This window comes from Coregonus clupeaformis, chromosome 3, assembly GCF_020615455.1.
Source record: "Coregonus clupeaformis isolate EN_2021a chromosome 3, ASM2061545v1, whole genome shotgun sequence".
NCBI classification, from domain to species: domain Eukaryota; kingdom Metazoa; phylum Chordata; class Actinopteri; order Salmoniformes; family Salmonidae; genus Coregonus; species Coregonus clupeaformis.
In genome coordinates, this window is record NC_059194.1 from 31,967,978 (window position 1) to 31,990,298 (window position 22,321).

Genomic DNA, 22,321 nt, shown 5'->3' on the forward strand with positions numbered 1-22,321 from the left:
CAGGACCTGGTCAATGACCTGAAGAGAGCTGGGACCACAGTCTCAATGAAAACCATTAGTAACACACTACGCCGTCATGGATTAAAATCCTGCAGCGCACGCAAGGTCCCCCTGTTCAAGCCAGCGCATGTCCAGGCCCGTCTGAAGTTTGCCAATGACCATCTGGATGATCCAGAGGAGGAATGGGAGAAGGTCATTTGGTCTGATGAGACAAAAATAGAGCTTTTTGGTCTAAACTCCACTCGCCGTGTTTGGAGGAAGAAGAAGGATGAGTACAACCCCAAGAACACCATCCCAACCGTGAAGCATGGAGATGGAAACATCATTCTTTGGGGATGCTTTTCTGCAAAGGGGACAGGACGACTGCACCATATTGAGGGGAGGATGGATGGGGCCATGTATCGCGAGATCTTGGCCAACAACCTCCTTCCCTCAGTAAGAGCATTGAAGATGGGTCGTGGCTGGGTCTTCCAGCATGACAACGACCCCGAAACACACAGCCAGGGCAACTAAGGAGTAGCTCCGTAAGAAGCATCTCAAGGTCCTGGAGTGGCCTAGTCAGTCTCCAGACCTGAACCCAATAGAAATCCCTGCTGCAGGGTGTGCAAACCTGGTCAAGACCTACAGGAAACGTATGATCTCTGTAATTGCAAACAAAGGTTTCTGTACCAAATATTAAGTTCTGCTTTTCTGATGTATCAAATACTTATGTCATGCAATAAAATGCAAATTAATGACTTAAAAATCATACAATGTGATTTTCTGGATTTTTGTTTTAGATTCCGTCTCTCACAGTTGAAGTGTACCTATGATAAAAATTACAGACCTCTACATGCTTTGTAAGTAGGAAAACCTGCAAAATCGGCAGTGTATCAAATACTTGTTCTCCCCACTGTATATATACTGTAATTTTTTTAAGGGATATGACAGTTATTATGTTTTCATGACTGTCTTCATCCATAACCATCAGTTAGAGGTTCAGACGGTTATATGGTAATTGTGCCATCCCTAGATCATGCACACATACTGTATCTCTCGTAACTAACTTTTCACCTACTCAAGGTGGATCATCATTTTCAATAGAGTGACACAAATCAAATCCCAAATCAAATCAAATTGTATTTGTCACATACACGTGTTTAGCAGATGTTATAGCGGGTGTAGCGAAATGCTTGTGCTTCTAGCTCCGACAGTGCAGTAATATCTAACAAGTAATAACTAACAATTTCACAACATATACCTAATACACACAAAAATGTCACGGTTTCGGCCGAGGCTGCCTCTCTCCCTTGTTCGGGCAGGCTTCGGCGTTCGTTGTCTCCGGAGTACTAGCTGCCACCGTTGTATGTTTCATGTTCGTTTGCTTCTGTCTAAGTGTTGTCACACCTGTTTTCATTCAGTGTCATTAGTGTCCTATTTAGTTCCCGTTGTGTGTGTCAGGTGTTGTGTAATATTGTTTTGTGTCAGATGTGTTTTCGCTCGGTTGAGCTTCTCTCCACTGCGCTGGAGTTACGCACCTGTTTGTGCGCTGTTCTGTTTCGTTTTCGCCTTCGTGCGTATTTCGCCTTCGGGCAAGAGTTGTCCGTTCTGCCGTGTTTTCGGCTCAATACAAGTTTATTGGATTATCCGTCTGCGTCCTGCAATTGATTCCGCCACTACACCTACAGCACACCTTGACAAAAAATAGAAAGAAATGGAATTGAAGAAAATATACATATATGGACAAGCAATGGCAATGACAGAGCGGCATGGACTAAGATACAGTAGAATATTATAGAATATAATGCAGTATATACATATGAGATGAGTAGTGCAAGATATGTAAACATTATTAAAGTGACTGTAAATGTTATTAAAGTGACTAGTGTTCCATTTCTTAAAGTCCTTGATGATCTTTTTGGCCTTCCTGTGACATCGGGTGCTGTATGTGTCTTGGAGGGCGGGTAGTTTGCCCCCGATAATGCGTTCGGCAGACCGCACCACCCTCTGGAGAGCCCTGCGGTTGCGGGTGGTGCAGTTGCCGTACCAGGTGGTGATACAGCCCGGCAGGAATGCCGGAGAGAGGGAGTGAGAATGCCGGATTTTCAATAGCCCAGGTGTAGTGTTTCTAAGACTTAAATAAGCGCGGGCACGCTAGCACACACAAGGCACACGAACACGAATACGCACACACAAACACACTCATTCCCTCTCTCTCTGTCCCATACCAAGCCGTGCAGAAGAAGATATTATTACATAGTGGACCTAACTGGTTCCAGTGAATGTGGCCAATAAAGTGCTTTGTCCCAGAGTGGTCGAGCGGAACGGTCAGACATCTTCCATGCGGTCTGCTGGATCTGGTCAAACTCTCTATGACCACTGTATCCTAGTCCAAGTCCACTAAAGTCTGTCACCCACAACTGAGAGCCAGGAATGTGAATGTTGACTGGAACATGGTGAGCTACTGGTCAGGTCAGGACTTCAGGGAGGAAGACTGGTGGAGTTAAACTAGTGGGATGATGTGAGGGGAGTAGGAGGGTTACAGTGTCAATAGCCTTTAGTTCCCTTCACGTTTACACCAACATGACAGAGCAAAGCTTTCCAGGAAGAGGGAAGACGACAGCAACACCCAAGAATGGATCGCAACTACTTTATCTATACTGTATGTCTACACTGAGTATTCAAAACACGATGAACATCTGCTCTTTCCATGATATAGAATGACCAGGTGAAAGCTATGATCCCTTATTGATGTCACTTGTTATATCCACTTCAATCAGGGGAGGAGACAGGTTAAAGAAAGATTTTTAAGTCTTGAGACAATTGAGACATGAATTGTATATATGTGCCATTTTCCAAGATGGCGTAGCAGTGCGGTCGCTTTATTTCATCGTCCTGTGTAAATATCCCGTTTCTTGTTTTTTTTGGTCTATTTTTGTATATATCTCTTAATTTTTACTTTTCATTCTTTAACTAAATATACTTTCCTGCAACCCGCCTCACCCAACGTGGAAAGGATTCTATTATTTCTTTATAACTTTCATCAAGAACCGTAAGCTGATACTAGCTAGTGTAGCCGCAACTAAATGGCTACCTGTTATTAGTCACCGTTAGCGTCTTCCCCACTGTCCGTGGCCTACACTATCCACCAGCCAGCTCTAGCTCTAGCCTGGACAATTCGTCGGCCAGTCTGCACAGCGTGCTATCGACCCAGCGTGCTATCGACCCAGAGCTTATTGGACTTTCTGCCGGAATCACTGGACCCTAGCGCCGGATCTTCACAACCAGCTAGCTAGCTGCAACCTGTTGTGGCTGATTTACCATTGCCCTATAGCAAGCACCAGTTAGCCCTGAGCTAGCCTCAGGCCCATCTCCTGGCTATCTACCTCTCTGTCAACCGGACGGGACCTCCTAGTGTTAACACTGAGCCCCGCCGATCCAACACAACTGGTTTGCCGACGAAATAGTCTGATGTGGTTTCATCAGGCTTCCAGTTGCGACGACCACGAAGATCCATCTGCCATCCCCGGCCCGCTAGCACACGCAAACTACAACTGTGCTCCCTGCAAGCTGGCTGAAGCACCAATTTGAACTGCTCTCGGACTCACATATTGCTGTTCACTGGACCTTATGATCACTCAGCTGCACAGCTGATGCCTGCTGGACTGTTCCTTTACACGGTACCCTGTCCTGTTTATTCTGTTTAGTCTTAGCCCAAACGTTATCGCTATTTCCAGTTGTTGTCTTAGCTCTCTCTAATAACACCTGTGACTGCTTTATGCCTCTCTCCCATGTCAATTATGCCTTGCCTATTGCTGTTTGGGTTAGTTCTTATTATACAATTTTACTGTAGAACCCCTAGTCCCTCTCAAACTGCCTCATATAGTTCCTTTGTTCCACCCCCTATACACGCCGAGACCGGCTCAATCGGTGCCTCCAATGACGCTATCTCTTTCATTGTTACCCAACGCTTTAGGGTTACCTGAACTGTACTCATATCCTTCCATATCCTTTTCTGTACATAATGCCCTGAATCTTTTCTACAACGCCCGGAGAACTGCCCCCTTTATTCTATGTACCCAACGCACTAGAAGACCAGTTCTTAAAGCCTTTAGTCGTATCCTTATTCTAGTCCTCCTCTGTTCCTCTGGTGATGTAGAGGCTAACCCAGGCCCTGCAGCCCCCAGTATCACTCATACTCCCCAGGAGCTATCATTTGTTGACTTCTGTAACAGTAAAAGTATTGGTTTTCTGCACATAAATATCAGAAGCCTCCTTCCTAAGTTTGAGTTATTCACTGCGTTAGCACACTCCGCCAACCCTGATGTTCTAGCAGTGTCTGAATCCTGGCTTAGGAAGGCCACCAAAAATTCTGAAATTTCCATCCCCAACTATAACATTTTCCGTCTAGATAGAACTGCCAAAGGGGGTGGAGTTGCAATCTACTGTAGAGATAGCCTGCAGAGCTCTATCATACTATCCAGGTCTGTGCCCAAACAGTTTGAGCTTCTACTTCTAAAAATCCACCTTTCCAGAAATAAATCTCTCACTGTTGCCGCTTGCTACAGACCCCCCTCAGCCCCCAGCTGTGCCCTGGACACCATATGTGAAATGATTGCCCCCCATCTATCCTCAGAGTTCGTACTGCTTGGTGACCTAAATTGGGATATGCTTAACACCCCGGCCATCCTACAATCTAAACTAGATGCCCTCAATCTCACACAAATTATCAACGAACCTACCAGGTACAACTCTAAATCCGTAAAACATGGGTACCCTCATAGATATCATCCTGACTAACTTACCCTCTAAATACACCTCCGCTGTCTTCAACCAGGATCTCAGCGATCACTGCCTTATTGCCTGCGTCCGTAACGGGTCCGCGGTCAAACGACCACCCCTCATCACTGTCAAACGCTCCCAAAAACACTTCAGCGAGCAGGCCTTCCTAATTGACCTGGCCCAGGTATCCTGGATGGATATAGATCTCATTCCGTCAGTAGAGGATGCCTGGTTGTTCTTTAAAAGTAATTTCCTCTCAATCTTAAATAGACATGCCCCATTCAAAAAATACAGAACTAAGAACAGATATAGCCCCTGGTTCTCCTCAGACTTGACTGCCCTTGACCAGCACAAAAACATCCTGTGGCGTACTGCATTAGCATCAAATAGCCCCCGCGATATGCAACTTTTCAGGGAAGTTAGGAACCAATATACACAAGCAGTTAGGAAAGCAAAGGCTAACTTTTTCAAACAGAAATTTGCATCCTGTAGCACTAACTCCAAAAAGTTTTGGGACACTGTAAAGTCCATGGAAAATAAGAGCACTTCCTCCCAGCTGCCCACTGCACTGAGGCTAGGAAACACTATCACCACCGATAAATCTACAATAATCGAGAATTTCAACAAGCATTTTGCTACGGCTGGCCATGCTTTCCACCTGGCTACCACTACCCCGGCCACCAGCTCTGCACCCTCCGCTGCAACTTGCCCATGCCCCCCCGCTTCTCCTTCACACAAATCCAGACAGCTGATGTTCTGAAAGAGCTGCAAAATCTGGACCCCTACAAATCATCTGGGCTAGACAATCTGGACCCTTTCTTTCTAAAACTAGCCACTTGAAATTGTCGCAACCCCTATTACTAGCCTGTTCAACCTCTCTTTCGTAAAGTCTGAGATCCCCAGAGATTGGAAAGCTGCCGCGGTCATCCCCCTCTTCAAAGGGGGTGACACTCTAGATTCAAACTGTTACAGACCCATATCCATCCTGCCCTGCCTTTCAAAAGTTTTTGAAAGCCAAGTCAACAAACAGATCACCGACCATTTCGAATCCCACCGTACCTTCTCCGCTATGCAATCCTGTTTCCGAGCTGGTCATGGGTGCACTTCAGCTACGCTCAAGGTCCTAAACGATATTATAACCGCGATCGATAATAGACAGTACTGTGCAGCCGTTTTCATTGACCTGGCCAAGGCTTTCGACTCTGTCAACCACCGCATTCTTATTGGCAGACTAAATAGCCTTGGTTTCTCAAATGACTGCCTCTCCTGGTTCACCAACTACTTCTCAGATAGAGTTCAATGTGTCAAATCGGAGGGCCTGTTGTCTGGACCTATGGCAGTCTCTATGGGGGTTCCACAGGGTTCAATTCTTGGGCCGACTCTTTTCTCTGTGTATATCAATGACGTCGCTCTTGCTGCTGGTGACTCTCAGATCCACCTCTACGCAGACGACACCATTTTGTATACATCTGGCCCTTCATTGGACACTGTGTTAACAAACCTCCAAACGAGCTTCAATTCCATACAACACTCCTTCAGTAGCCTCCAACTGCTCTTAAACACTAGTAAAACTAAATGCATGCTTTTCAACCGAACGCTGCTTGCACCCGCCCACCCGACTAGAATCACTACACTCGACGGGTCTGACCTAGAGTATGTGGACAACTACAAATATCTAGGTGTCTGGTTAGACTGTAAACTCTCCTTCCAGACTCACATTAAGAATCTCCAATCCAAAGTTAAATCTAGAATCGGTTTCCTATTCCGCAACAAAGCCTCCTTCACTCATGCTGCCAAACATGCCCTCGTAAAATTGACTATCCTACCGATCCTTGACTTCGGCGATGTCATTTACAAAATAGCCTCCAACACTCTACTCAGCAAATTGGATGTAGTCTATCACAGTGCCATCCGTTTTGTCTCCAAAGCCCCATATAATACCCACCACTGTGACCTGTACGCTCTTGTTGGCTGGTCCTCACTACATATTCGTCGCCAAACCCACTGGCTCCAGGCCATCTATAAATCACTGCTAGGCAAATCCCCGCCTTATCTTAGCTCATTGGTCACCATAGCAACACCCACCCGTAGTCTGCGCTCCAGCGGGTATATCTCACTGGTCATCCCCAAAGCCAACACCTCCTTTGGCCGCAATTCCTTCCAGTTCTCTGCTGCCAATGACTGGAACAAATTGCAAAAATCTCTGAAGCTGGAGACACTTATCTCCCTCACTAACTTTAAGCATCAGTTGTCAGAGCACCTTACCGATCACTGCACCTGTACACAGCCCATCTGAAATTAGCCCGCCCAACTACCTCATCCCTATATTGTTATTTATTTTGCTCATTTGTACCCCAGTATCTCTATTTGCACATCATCTCTTGCACATCTATCATTCCAGTGTTAATACTAATTGTAATTATTTTGCACTATAGCCTATTTTATTGCCTTACCTCCATAACTTGCTAAATTTGCACACACTGTATATATATATGTATTTCTGTTGTATTTTTATTAAATTTTTTTGACTTTGTTTTGTTTTACCCCATATGTAACTCTGTGTTGTTGTTTTTATCGCACTGCTTTGCTTTATCTTGGCCAGGTCGCAGTTGTAAATGAGAACTTGTTCTCAACTGGTTTACCTGGTTAAATAAAGGTGAAATAAAAAAATTTAAAAAATAGGGTGAATGGGCAAGAAAAAATATTTAAGTGTCTCTGAACAGGGTATGGTAGTAGGTGCCAGGCACACCGGTTCGTGTCAAGAACTGCAAAACTGCTGGGCTTTTCACGCTCAACAGTTTCCTGTGTGTATCAAGAATGGTCCATCACCCTAAGGACATCCAGCCAACTTGTTTGGTTTACTCTGTGTATATCTAAAAGTTTACAGTGCTGTTTTATTAAAAAGCTGACATGTTTTGACCATAGTCTTTGTCAAAGCTTGTCAGAGTGACAGAGCTAACTTCTGTGTCATGTACTGTGTCATGTACTGTGTCATGTACTGTGTCATGTACTGTGTCATGTACTGTGTCATGTACTGTGTCATGTACTGTGTCATGTACTGTGTCATGTACTGTGTCATGTACTGTGTCATGTACTGTGTCATGGGGTCTAACTAATACCTGTAGCAAACCTCCTGAACAATAGAATAAAACTACGCCACTTTAAGGGTGGTTGAGAAGACAATGAACATGGTTTATGTGGGTTGTTTGATTTTGAGGTCACAAAAGCCTTACAGTAATACACTACTGATTGTACTCATCAGATACCCTGGATGGGGTTTGCCATGCACCTCATGTAGGCTACAGAAGAAACTTGTTTGTGACAAATACAAGTCAAGTGTTTGTGTCAACCTTTAAATGTTACTGCCACCCACCTCCCTGATACAGCTTTATATTAGCCAGGGGAAGCCCCATCTCTCATACCAATGCTGACGACTCATCTCTAAAGGTCAGGGGTCAGGTCTTTTGTCATCGACATCAAACAAACAACCGTGTGGAGCGGTGAGTCACCCTTCTGCCAGTCCAGGGTATGGTAGCAGCCTTCTGGGCTTTGGCGGGTAATTATCTGTCACCCAAAACCTTCAGAAGGCAGGCGAGAGCCCCGCAAGTGGTTTCATGTATCACAGTAAAACTGTACATAATACCCCAAGGAGAATATGGTGTATACGGTATGCCTACAGTTGAACAGGTATAGAAAACCTTGGATTTGTCCTAAAAGAGAAGGGAATCACTTATGAACATTCCTCACAAACGCAAGGCCAGAATTCCAATGCAATGCGTCCAAATGCCTCTGAGCGAAGTGAATAAAATGTGAGGTCAGTCAAGACTTAGTGACACAACAGCAACATGCAGTTTACTCTAAAGCAGTATACATGCTAAGCTACTGATACAATCATAACACAGAAATATGAGAGCTATGTAAACATAAAAACAGATTATCACAGAGGGAAGAGAGGCAGACATACAGCATAGTTTTGGATCATAAAGATAATTTCCTGTCTGTTTGGGTATTAGTAGACCTGTATCTGACACATTTTAACATTTTACTGCAGTGGGCTAAATCAGGGTCACAAAGAGTGTTTCTTGGTAGTCTTAAACAAATCTACTTTGAAACAAAAGTATATACGCCTCACACACATGGTTATGGGCTTAAAAAAAAAGAAGACACCTGTACCATGTCAGATATAAAGTTAAAATGTATTCAATTTTGAGTTTGCATCCCAGTATTACATTTTATATACACTGCTCAAAAAAATAAAGGGAACACTTAAACAACACAATGTAACTCCAAGTCAATCACACTTCTGTGAAATCAAACTGTCCACTTAGGAAGCAACACTGATTGACAATAAATGTCACATGCTGTTGTGCAAATGGAATAGACAACAGGTGGAAACTATAGGCAATTAGCAAGACACCCCCAATAAAGGTCTGGTTTTGCAGGTGGTGACCACAGACCACTTCTCAGTTCCTATGCTTCCTGGCTGATGTTTTGGTCACTTTTGAATGCTGGCGGTGCTTTCACTCTAGTGGTAGCATGAGACAGAGTCTACAACCCACACAAGTGGCTCAGGTAGTGCAGCTCATCCAGGATTGCACATCAACGCGAGCTGCGGCAAAAAGGTTTGCTGTGTCTGTCAGCGTAGTGTCCAGAGCATGGAGGCGCTACCAGGAGACAGGCCAGTATATCAGGAGACGTGGAGGAGGCCGTAGGAGGGCAACAACCCAGCAGCAGGACTGCTACCTCCGCCTTTGTGCAAGGAAGAGCAGGAGGAGCACTGCCAGAGCCCTGCAAAATGACCTCCAGCAGGCCACAAATGTGCATGTGTCTGCTCAAACGGTCAGAAACAGACTCCATGAGGGTGGTATGAGGGCCCGACGTCCACAGGTGGGGGTTGTGCTTACAGCCCAACACCGTGCAGGACGTTTGGCATTTGCCAGAGAACACCAAGATTGGCAAATTCGCAACTGGCGCCCTGAGCTCTTCACAGATGAAAGCAGGTTCACACTGAGCACATGTGACAGACGTGACAGAGTCTGGAGACGCCGTGGAGAACGTTCTGCTGCCTGCAACATCCTCCAGCATGACCGGTTTGGCGGTGGGTCAGTCATGGTGTGGGGTGGCATTTCTTTGGGGGGCCGCACAGCCCTCCATGTGCTCGCCAGAGGTAGCCTGACTGCCATTAGGTACTGAGATGAGATCCTCAGACCCCTTGTGAGACCATATGCTGGTGCGGTTGGCCCTGGGTTCCTCCTAATGCAAGACAATGCTAGACCTCATGTGGCTGGAGTGTGTCAGCAGTTCCTGCAAGAGGAAGGCATTGATGCTATAGACTGGCCCGCCCGTTCCCCAGACCTGAATCCAATTGAGCACATCTGGGACATCATGTCTCGCTCCATCCACCAACGCCACGTTGCACCACAGACTGTCCAGGAGTTGGCGGATGCTTTAGTCCAGGTCTGGGAGGAGATCCCTCAGGAGACCATCCGCCACCTCATCAGGAGCATGCCCATATTATGAAATTGTATCTGCTGCTATTTGGTATTGGATTTTGTTTTATTTATATATATAATGAATGTTATCTTTATATATATTTATTAATTGTTTGTCTTTACAATTGTTATGGAAAAAAATTATTAAAAAGTTATTTTATTTGTATTTGTTATCAATCTTTATTTATTATGAAATTATGAAAAATATTAATAACATTCCACCCATGAGGCCATTAGGTCATTAGGTGACTGCAGGAAAGGGCTACGCCACACAGTGTTTTCTCTCTTTCGCTGTCTCTGTCTCTCTTTCTGTCTGTTTTCTAGAAGCTTCTTCTGACAGAGCAGATCCTCCTCACGTCAACAACATGTCTTCTCTCAGGCTCATCTCACTCTGTGTTAAAGGTCAGTCAATACCCTCCTAGTGATGGCAGTGAAAAAGCCAATGTCCCTAATGTCCCCTCGCCTAACCCACATCACAACATGGTAATGTTCCGTTACTGTAGCTTTTTTTCTGAACAAATAAGCAGGCCCTTCTCCTCTCTCTCTCCTCATCAATTGGCCCCCATTCTCTTCACTACTACACCCAGCAACATCGTAAAACTGTGTTAGCTACATTCTGCGTCTGCTCTAAAATAATCATGTCTGCTCTCTTGCTCTGTCATTATCTCTCCATCAACCCCCCACACACCCTGCGCCTGCCTACCAAATTATGTAACATCTCTGCCTTCATAACTAACCCTTGTAGTCCGCCTCCCTAATCTCTCCCTTCGAACTGGCCATTATGGAACGCAGCACACCTGTATGCTATGGGGGGATTGGGGAGACACACGGTGGGCGGGAGAGGAGCATCTGTCTGCCCATCTCTCTGCCTGCCTGGCGTTGCCTGGTGATTAATTCCGGCAGAAGTCTGGTATTTGCTCCACAGTGTGGGGATGTGAGGACCTCTCTCTCTCTTTCTCGGCATTATCACACTTTCTCTTTCCTCCTCCTGTCTCTCTCTCTCTCTCTCTCTCTCTCTCTCTCTCTCTCTCTCTCTCTCTCTCTCTCTCTCTCTCTCTCTCTCTCTCTCTCTCTCTCTCTCTCTCTCTCTCTCTCTCTCTCTCTCTCTCTCTCTCTCTCTCTCTCTCTCTCTCTCTCTCTCTCTCTCTCTCTCTCTCTCTCTCTCTCTCTCTCTCTCTCTCTCTCTCTCTTTATCTTATTTCTCTCCCTCTCCCTCCCCTATCTTTGCATCTGTCTTGCTATCCCCTCTCTCCGTCTCTATCACCTCTATCATTTTTCTCTCCCTCCCTTTCGCCCTTCTCTCCTTTTCTCGCTCTCCCTCTCTTCTCTCGTCTTCTCTCTCTCCCCTCTCTCCACTGCTGTCTCTGGCAGATTGGAGTTTAATTAAATATTAACCGGTGCTCTGCGCAGCACGGTGGGGGCGTGAGGGAAGGCCTGAGTCGAGGGATGGGGGTGTGGTGGGTGCGTAGGTGAGGGGGAGAGCGAGCCTGCCTGTCTGCCTCCCTCCCTCCCTCCCTGAGCCGGGGCTAGATGCTGGAGCCTCATCAGATGAGGACTCCTCTGGCTGTTCTGCGTGGGCAACAACGGGGAACACACCGGCTAGAATGAACTGGCTAACCCAAACACACAACCATAAACAGAAACACACAAGCGTGTATGTACGTATGCTGTATGTGCACACATGCACGCACGCACACACAAACACACACACACACACACACACACACACACACACACACACACACACAACAGCAGCTCAGCTTATAGTGTTTATCATCTTTATTACTTTATTACTTTCTTCAGAGTTTTCCCTAAACTGATTTTATTACATTGTCTTCAGATTATCTAGTCTCTTAGCTGCATGTAGTTATCGACCTTGGAAAGTGATGCATGACAGCCACAACAGATACAGACAAGAGTTTGGCTTGGTTTTGCCTTGAAGCCCTTACAGCACAGAATCACTATAGATACCTCTCCTGGACCAGCCTTGTACAATGTTTGTGACATTCACACAGCCACTCATGGACACTCACTAAACTATTGCAACAAAATCAGCCTTGGAAAACCACAGTCACTCACAACCATTAGACTCTCAAGACATTTCAGAGTCCATTTTTGAACCATATAGCTCTCTCCTCTCTCTTCTCTCTCTATTTGGGCTATATCAGTGATGTTGTGCTGTGCCCGCTTTAGACCCATCCAAAATAATTTGACTCTCTACAGACATTTTATGATCCCTTTTAGAACCACATATCCCTCTCCAAGGGTCTCTCCAGGTACACTAAGTATTTAGACTTTGTTTGGGAGGCTGGCAGTGCCAGTCCTGGATCATCCATAATATATGACACACTCTAATGGGGGTAAACAGAAAGTTACCCCAAGGCAGGAAGGGAAACGCTGGGGAGAGAATCCAAACCATGGAGTAAAATGTACTGTATACTGGGTGGTGGGTGCCAAATGGAACAACAACAGCTTGTGAGCAGAAGTTTTGTGTGTTGGGGGGTAAGGTGATGTGTGTGTGTGTGTGTGTGTGTGTGCGTGCGTGCACGCGTTCTTATGCTTACATGTGTGTGCATTGAAGTACCCAGAGGCCTACTGGTTTACATAGACGTCAGGGTTAGGTTAAATTCCAATTGAAGGCAGCCAATTCAGGAAATAAACCAAAATTACAATTTAATAATCGAAAAAAAGGCATTTATTTTCAATGACTTCTCAATAAACTGAAAAGTAAAAGCTATTTATTTCTAACTTTTTTAAATGTCTAAATTTTTTATTCAAATCACATCCTGAATTGACTGCCTTCAATTAGAATTTAGCCCGTAGAACAACCTGGTCTCAGAGCATTTCGAATTATTCTTTAAGTAAATCGAAGATGCTCCATTTATGATATGTTGCGTTTTGTATGGTATATATTAATTTGTGGATGTCCATCATCTATTTAATATCAGATATTATGAATTACAATTTGGATTATATGATACGAATTTGCAAAATGTACAATATGTTACAGATTTTGCGAAACGTACAATATGTAACAAATTTGCAAAACACATGAGATGTTACGAAATCCAATTTGTTGTGGCTAACGTTGGCTAGGTGGCTAATGCTAATGTTAGCTAGCTGGCTAATGTTAGCTAGGCTAGGGGTTAGGGTTAGGATTAGGGTTAAGGTTAGGGTTAGGGTTATGGTTAAGGTTAGGGTTAAGGTTAAGGTTAGGAGTTAGGTTAAATGGTTAAGGTTATGGTTAAGGTTAGGGGAAGGGTTGGCTAAAAGTCTTAATATTAGGGTTAGGAGAAGGGTTAGCTAACATGCTAAGTAGCTGCAAAGTAACTAAAAAGTAGTAAGTATACTGAACAAAAATATATACGCAACATGCAACAATTTCAACAATTTTACTGAGTTACAGTTCATATAAGGAAATCCGTCAATTGAAATAAATTCATTAGGCCCTAATCTATGGATTTCACATGACTGGGCAGGGGCGCATACATGGGTGGGCCTGGGAGGGCATAGGCCCATCCAGTGGGGAGCCAGGCCCAGCCAATCAGAATGAGTTTTTCCCCACAAAAGGGCTTTAATACAGAAATAAATACTCCTCAGTTGCATCAGCTGTCTAGTTGGCTGGTGTCAGACGATCCTGCAGGTGAAGAAGCCGCAAAGTGGAGGTCCTGTGCTGGCGTGGTTACACATGGTCTGCGGATGTGAAGCCGGTTGGATGTACTGCCAAATTCTCTAAAACAATGCTTATGGTAGAGAAATTAACATTAAATTGATGGACATCCCTGCAGTCAACATGCCAATTGCACGCTCCCTCAAAAATTGAGACATCTGTAAGAGCGTCTGCTAAATGACTAAAATGTCAATGTAAAAACTGCACATTTTAGAGTGGCCTTTTTTTGTCCCCAGCACAAGGTGCACCTATGTAATGATCATGATGTTTAATCAGCTTCTTGATATGCCACACCTGTCAGGTGGAGGGATGAACTTGGCAAAGGAGAAATGCTCACTAACAAGGAAGAAAACAAATTTGCGCACAACATTTGAGAGTAATAAGCTTTTTGTGCATGTTGAAAATTTATGGGATCTTTCATTTCAGCTCATGAAACATGGGACCTACACTTTACATGTTGCATTTATATTTTTGTTCAGTATAGTTTAAAAGTTGTTAATTAGCTAAAATGCTAACGTTTTTCGTGATGAGATTCGAACACGCAGCCTTTGGGTCACTAGACGTTTGCGTTATACGCTCACCCTTCCACCCCGACCAACCACCCTCCTTTTAATTTTTGCCTTAAGTAACCTTCTGTCTTATGTAACCATACCAAACATAACATATCATACTAATTTTAAGTCCCGGTTTACATTTACTATCTTACGTCTAGTCTATGAGACCAGGCTGCATAGGACCCCCATCCTTGTTCCAGCATCCCTGGAGTCAAGATCAAGATTAACCTGAATGACAGACAGAAATAGTCATTAGAAAGTGTAGTATTGGGGTATCAATAGCCCTACATTGAGGGATATAAACGTTGGCAAACATGGACACAGGGGTTACATTTATGGAATGTTCACCCTCTGTGGATGAAAGGGAGAACGCGTTGGATATTGAACATGGTGCAGCAACCAATTTGAGCAGTTGTTCCACTACTTACTTACTCCAAATGTAATATTCTTATGTAACACTAGTTATATTTTCATTAAGTTTACCTAGAGTTGTGCCCTCTCCAAAGGGTTGAAGTCTCACCCACACACTTCTCTCCTGTTGGCCTACAGTAGGTCTAAACACACAACCATAGAATGTTTCACAATGAGCTTGCCTGCATAGCTCCAGTCAGCATCGGGCCGGTGGAAACATCGATTTCCTGTCAGAGCCATCGAGGAGTCCCCGCTCCCTGGCCTGCAGTGGGGCTGGAACAGCCAGGGGGAACATCAGTAACCCACAGGCGTTCTGGCAGCGTTTAGTGGCGGTTTGTTCATTCGTCCTATTACCTCCGTGAGTGGCAGAGAGTTTCCCGGAGTAGCCTATTGAGTAGGGGAGGCCGGGGTAACCCCGCAATTAGTCTGATAGGACAGTCGTGGCCCAGAGCCTCGTCAGCATCCGCTGGCCTCCAGCATCATTCATCAATGACAAAGAGGTAGATAGAGAAAGCATCTTCCTTATCCTAAGCAATAGTAGGGGATGGACATAATGAATGATGCGTAATTTACACGTCCATAGATGACCTAGTCTCCACTCAAATTGACGAGAGGAGAGACTTATTGTTTATTGCTTGAGAATTGTTTGTGGTATTCAATTATCTGTGCCGCTGGTCAAAGTAATCTCCGTACCATGCATGTTCATAATAGTGGCTTACACTTTCATAACCACTCTCAAGGGCTTGAACCATTTCATTGCCAGGCAAGCAGCCCTGAATAGGCCTACGCCTACAATGCACTAATTAATACAATTCCCAAAACCAAGTGAAAGAAAACGACTACATTCACATAGCCTATTGCCTAACCATGACCCGTTCTGAAAATATGCATTTTGACAGCAAAGATACAAAAAATATATAATAATAACACGCGGTACTGCCATCATTGCGTAGGATTTCCGGCCTCTCTCTTCATCTCACCTGTCAAACTGCTGATGTCTAACTAACTCATTCATTGATGAGGTAGACAATAATGTTTGCAATTAAATTCTTCAAAAACATGTTTTTTTCCACGTCTCCTCGGTGCACCTTTTTGTGCGTCAACGGGATGGGTAGGCTGGCTATGAAAAGATGCATAGATTGTGAATGCATAGAACTAATGTCCCCTTTCAGATATTATAATGCAAGATTCATGACAATAGTATAATTTGTCAAATATATGAACACACTTATGTTGCGTTTTTGTGCATTCGTGTTGATGCAGAACTGCAATTGCATTGCCATAATATAACTGAAACCCATACTGAAACGAGCTGCATAGAGAACTGTTTATTAAATTTTCATTTAGATCATTTAAAAGCTTGCAATACAGCTGAAATGTACCAGCTTCTATCTAAAATAAAGGCTACAGTGTTTTCCTTGCTGGTTTGGGTGAGGGAGGAGTATGGTGCGGAGTGCTGACATTACTTATTGTACGGTGTACTGAGTAGAGTGCTGGACTTGAGCTGCACTCCTACCTCTCATTCACTGCTGCCAAGCACCGATCAGCGTTACCTCAGGAAGCTCCAAATAAGGGCAAGGAAATGGAAACCCACCGGAATAGTTCCTTACTTAGACACAACCTTATATGGCATGGCAGAGCTGGGTTTTCCGGCAAGCGTGCAGCCTGCTACACAGATGGGAAATCCGAATCTAAACAACGCGCCATCGGGGAGACAGCAAGAATTATGCCGCCTTCTCTAGCAGGGATTCTATGAAGATGCATCGATTCAGGGTTGAGGAAGAGCGGTTATCTTCCCGCGATTTATTGCACTGGTTCAATATAAAGTGTCTCCTCTCTGCTTTCCCCCTGGCCAACGTCATGTGTCCTCCACTGCAGTGCCTAAATATGGGCTTCCTCCACTCCATACATGGACATCTACGTCACGGAGAGAGGGTATATAAAGGAGTGGGGATTCTCTGAGCATGAGAGTGCGCCCTCAGAGCTCAGAACAGCTAACCTTAGAGCAGAGATAGCCAGATACACACATACAGCGCTTTCTCCCTAACTAAGAACATTTTCACTCAAAAAGTAAAAGTGAATTCAAAGCAACAACAACAACAAATTATCCAAAAGGGCAACACCCTAATTGGATTAAACTAGTGAAAAGAAAAAATATATTAATTATTATTTATCATTAATTTTAGGGAATGAGTAAAAGGGACATCTGATCTAACTACTCTTCTCAGAAAGAAAATAATAAAGTGGATTTGTACACATCTTGGACAAGAGGAGGAACAAGACAAGAAGACTCTTGGAGAACCAGAGAAAAGAGAGAAAGAAATAGAAGATAATATCTCCTCATCCTCAGCAGCAGCAGTAGCAGTCTGACCCTGCTCCCTAAAGTGGACTGGTGATTTCCTCCACCTGAGAGAGGACTATCACCACTCTGCCCAGACTGCACCCAGCCTCGCTGCACTCCTCTCCAGCCTCCAGCGCAGCCTCAGCCCCCTACAGCACCACATCCCTGGAGGATGGCTGCAACCAAGACAGAGATGCTCAATCCAGCCCTGCAGATCTCAGACGCCCTCAGCTTCACCCACTCGCACATGGATAACTATCCCAAGCTGGAGGATATGATGATGTTGAGCTCCGCTGGGACCCCCTTCCTCTCTGCCTCAGCACCCGAGGGAGCAGATTTCGGATCGGGGGAGCCAGGAGAGCAGTATGACCACCTTACTGGAGGTAAGAGTGTCTCCTTGGTCTATTGCTGTATGGAACTACTGTATTGTATTGTATTGTATGATAGACTGCATTCTGCAGTAGCAGAATGCATGGCATGAAACAGTTGATACATAATGCATAATAATGCATGATCATTGTTTGTGTTCAGCTGGCAACTATTAATTACATTTCAGCTTCAAGAGAAGACCCTTGATATGTTGAATATGCTCTTTGAATGAGATATGTCTACTTCTAATTATGTTTAGATTTTCTTTTTAAATAAACAAATTAAATATAATAAAGCAATTTAATGAATGACGATTGGAAATACCTAACCCCCCCAAAATTGAGAATTTGATCAATTAAATTGTAGCTCTTCATCACTTTTGGATTGTATTTGAGCTTCAGCATTGCTCACTCATTGCATACCTTCAGACAGTCTAGAGCTACACTAAAATTGCATTCCTAAAACCAGCTGAACTGCAGTTTCAGTAATCAATTTCCTTTGGCTATGTGGTGGACTTCAAGAGCTTGGCGCGCGTGTGTGTTTGTGTGCGTCACAGAAAAAAAATACAACTGTAAAATAAAATATATCTAAAAATGCATGCAGATGGCTTGGCTTGACTTGCACGACAGCTCTCGTCTATCTTTTGGTTAGTGGAGGAAATGGCTGGTGTGGGAGTTTAGAGGTGGGAAAGAGCTGGGGTTGCTGGGCTGGGAGGGAGGGAGGCTGGTTCTCCTGCTTTGCGTAGGCACCTGCTGCTCTTAGAGAGGAGAGGGGCAACACTGTCCACCTCTGGCAGGATTCCCCTTCTCCCTCCCTCCCTCCTTCCCTCCCTCCCCCCCTCTCTCTCTCCCTCTCTCTCTCTCTCCCTCCCTCCCTCCCTCATGGATATTAATTGATTAATCTTTCTCTTTGCAGATACGTTACCTGATATCTCCATGAACTGTGAGAAGTCGATGGGCGAGCAGAGCTACTCCACCCAGCGGCTGCCTCCCATCTCCTACACCGGCCGCTTCACCATGGAGCCCGCCACCAACAGCAGCAACAGCCTGTGGGCCGAGCCCCTGTTCAGTCTGGTCAGTGGGCTGGTTGCGATCAACCCCCCCTCCACCTCCACCCCATCCTCCTCCGCCTCTCAGACCGGCACCTCTTCCTCGTTGTCCTCCTCTATCTCATCCATCGCCATCTCCTCTCAGAGCTCCGGTCTGAGCTGCTCCGTCCACCACAGTGAGAATAACCCCATCTACTCGGCTGCTCCTACCTACTCCAGCGCCAGCCCTGACATATTTTCCGATCAGGGCCAGTGCTTCCCCAGCCCCGCCGGAGGGTCGCTCCAGTACAACCCTCCAGCCTACCCTAACGGGAAGATGTGTGGCAACAGCTTCCCTGTGCCCATGATCCCTGACTACCTCTTCCCCCAGCAGCAGGGGGAGATTAGCCTTCTACCTGATCAGAAGCCCTTCCAGAACGGGTCAGGCCAGCCCTCCCTCACCCCCCTGTCCACCATAAAAGCCTTCGCCACCCAGACAGGCTCCCAAGACCCGAAGCGTGTCTACCAGTCCCAGGTGATCAAGCCCAGCCGCATGCGCAAGTACCCCAACCGGCCCAGCAAGACGCCGCCCCACGAGAGGCCGTATGCCTGCCCCGTGGAGACATGCGACCGCCGTTTCACCCGCTCAGACGAGTTGACACGCCACATCCGCATCCACACAGGCCAGAAGCCCTTCCAGTGCCGTATCTGCATGCGCAACTTCAGCCGCAGCGACCACCTGACCACGCACATACGCACGCACACCGGTGAGAAGCCCTTCGCCTGCGAGATCTGTGGACGCAAGTTTGCCCGCAGCGACGAGAGGAAGAGGCACACCAAGATCCACATGAGGCAGAAGGACAAGAAGGCGGAAAACGGTGGGATGACTGGGTTGTTGGCTGTAGCAGCAGCTTCAGCATCAGCCCCTTCCCCTGCCTCTAGTTACGCCTCTCCCATCACCTCCTACCCCTCCCCGGTCTCCTCCTACCCCTCCCCAGTCACATCCTGCTACTCCTCTCCCATCCACACCTCGTACCCCTCTCCCTCCATCGCCACCACCTACCCCTCTGTCTCCATGTCCATGTCCACTACCTTTCAGTCCTCCATGGCATCCTCCTTCCCCTCCTCCGTAGCCTCCATCTACACCTCTCCGGTCCCCACCCCGCTATCAGACATGCAGTCCACACTCTCCCCAAGGACAATCGAGATCTGCTAAGGAAGAGAAAGAGAAAACACATTTTATTCTCTCCTCCTCACCACTCAGTACAATCTCTTTGAGGGGAGAAATCAGCATCAAAAGACTTGTTATTCACCTTCTGAAAAGCACTTTTCTGCCTGCTCCCTCCGCAAGCTCTGTTCAGTGAATCCTCAGATTCACCTGAAGAAGAGATAAAACTATACACACGTCAAGGACAAAGACAATATAGAAGACAAAAAGGGATTTTTTCTTTCTCTGTCGATAAAGCAAATGCAGCGCTTCAAACAAGGCATACAAGACTTTCTAGAGCCGGAGTTGAAACTGGCGTAGACAGGTCGTTCCTATTAGTGAATGCACAGACGGAGACAAACAGACAGACAGACTGAACATTGCCTGGTACTAAGGCACGCTTGCCCTCCGAGGCTATCATTTACAGTACACAATGCATTGAATGATATACATAAGCTACATAATATGTATATTGTACTCGTGCCATGTTTTGCTCCTTTTTCCCCCATTCTTTGGTACCATTGATGTGAAAAACTTATTTGCATTGTATTATTTGAAGTGAGCAGGGCCATATTTTCTATTCTAATACTTTCTCTATGATGTAGTGATGACGATGCTGTGATGCGTTTTTTTTTTTACTTTGTTTGATGACGAAATAAGCACTTAAGTATTCAAGCATGTGTTAAGAGTGATGTTAGTTTCTATTGTTTTGTAAATATCATCCACTGGTACTATCTTTCTCTTTCTCACATCATGTGACATATCAGTCTGTTATGTGGACAAAAAAGAGAAAAAAATACAACTTAAACTAAAAAAAAAACTAAACAGCCAACGTTCCCGTTTCTGGTGCCTTTTTGTGAAGCCTTGCTGATGTTTTGACACGGCTGCGTGCGAGAGATGATGCGTTGCGTCTCGCCTTAAGGGTTGAAGGGATATTTTTGTTACAGAATGTAAGTTATGCTCAGACAAAGAGAAAGGGAAGAAAGGGACGAGATGATATGAGGGCACCGCTTCATTTCTTTAGAATGTAAGCAAAATTATAAACTATATTTTTTTAACAGAAGAAATGTAAATATCCACACCTTCAAGTTGGAATGTTGTACTTACCTACTGAGTAGGCATGGGATTCTTTTGTATGTTATATACATGCGGCTCATTATTTTGTGGTTTATGTCTATTTTGTATTTGTGTTTGTTAAATCAAGTGACTGTTTCTGGCTTCTCAACACATTGAATGCGCTTAACTGCCAATGGGATATTTGGTGTACATGATATCCTCCCAGAAATTAAATATAAATAAAACGTAAATATATGTATAGAATTGCCTTCCGTACTTTATTACTGACTGGTTTCAAATATTTCCATTGGTACATGACAAAAATCATATTAGAGCATCTCATTGCATTTCAGGGCTCATATCTGTAGCCTGCATCCTCACCCATCCATCCCATACATTATAGCCTATACATGCACATCATAGGCTATATCATAATCCGATATGTGCATGCTCTATAAGTGGATTCCCCCACAGTTCCCACATCATGGGGACCTTTAGCCTAATTGAAGAGACATTTCCCAGAATGATTTCACGGTCACTACATTGATCATTGTTCTCCTGGTGAACCTTCATTGAGAAAGCAAATGCATGACTCCCATGACTATCTAGACTATATGAAGATGGGGACTAGCAACTTAGATATAATTGTATCTACATGCTACTTTGAGATATTAGGCTAATCGATATGAACCTCGTTCCCTGCTATTTGAGCATGAGCGAAAGTTTTTAAACAAGATTCAAATCATTCAATCGATAGAGGTCTACCCATATTGTTTTTAGATTTTGGACATTCAGGTAATTATTACATAACTAGGTTAAGGGCTCTATTCAATCTGTAGCGCTGAAGATCTGCTTTATAGCACAATTGACAATGAAAGGCAATGTTCCCGCAGTCGCGGACACTGCATTCACTGTAAACACTGCATATGTCGGCTCAATCGGAAATCACCTTGACGTTTTTATGCAGATCTTTTGCGATACTTCTGCGATATGGATTGAATCCAGCCCTTACTACATACAGTGCTTTCAGAAAGTATTCATACCCCTTGACTTATTCCACATTTTGTTGTGTTACAGTCTGAATTCAAAATTGATTAAATAGATTGTTTTCTCACCCATCTACACACAATACCCCATAACGACAAAGTGAAAAAATGTTTTTAGACATTTGTGCTAATCTAATGAAAATGAAATACAGAAATATCTCATTTACATAAGTATTCACACCCCTGAGTCAATACTTTATAGAAGCACCTTTGGGTCTTTCCAGGTAAGTCTCTAAGAGCTTTCCATACCTGGATTGTGCAACATTTTCCCATTATTCATTTCAAAATTCATCAAGCTCTGTCAAGTTGGTTGATGATCATTGCTAGACAACCATTTTCAGGTCTTGCCATAGATTTTCAAGTAGTAATCAAAACTGTAATCTCAGC

General features: G+C 44.8%; 1 protein-coding gene across 1 annotated transcript; it reads left to right on the forward strand.

Annotated features, from left to right (window-relative positions):
* Nucleotides 1-16,869: 16,869 nt before the first annotated feature.
* egr1 (early growth response 1) lies at nt 16,870-21,152 on the forward strand. The gene is made up of 2 exons (XM_045209416.1): nt 16,870-17,612; nt 18,514-21,152. Exons 1-2 carry the CDS (start codon nt 17,402-17,404, stop codon nt 19,839-19,841), a joined length of 1,539 nt encoding a protein of 512 aa, XP_045065351.1. The 5' UTR covers nt 16,870-17,401; the 3' UTR covers nt 19,842-21,152.
* The last annotated feature ends 1,169 nt before the right edge of the window (nt 21,153-22,321 follow it).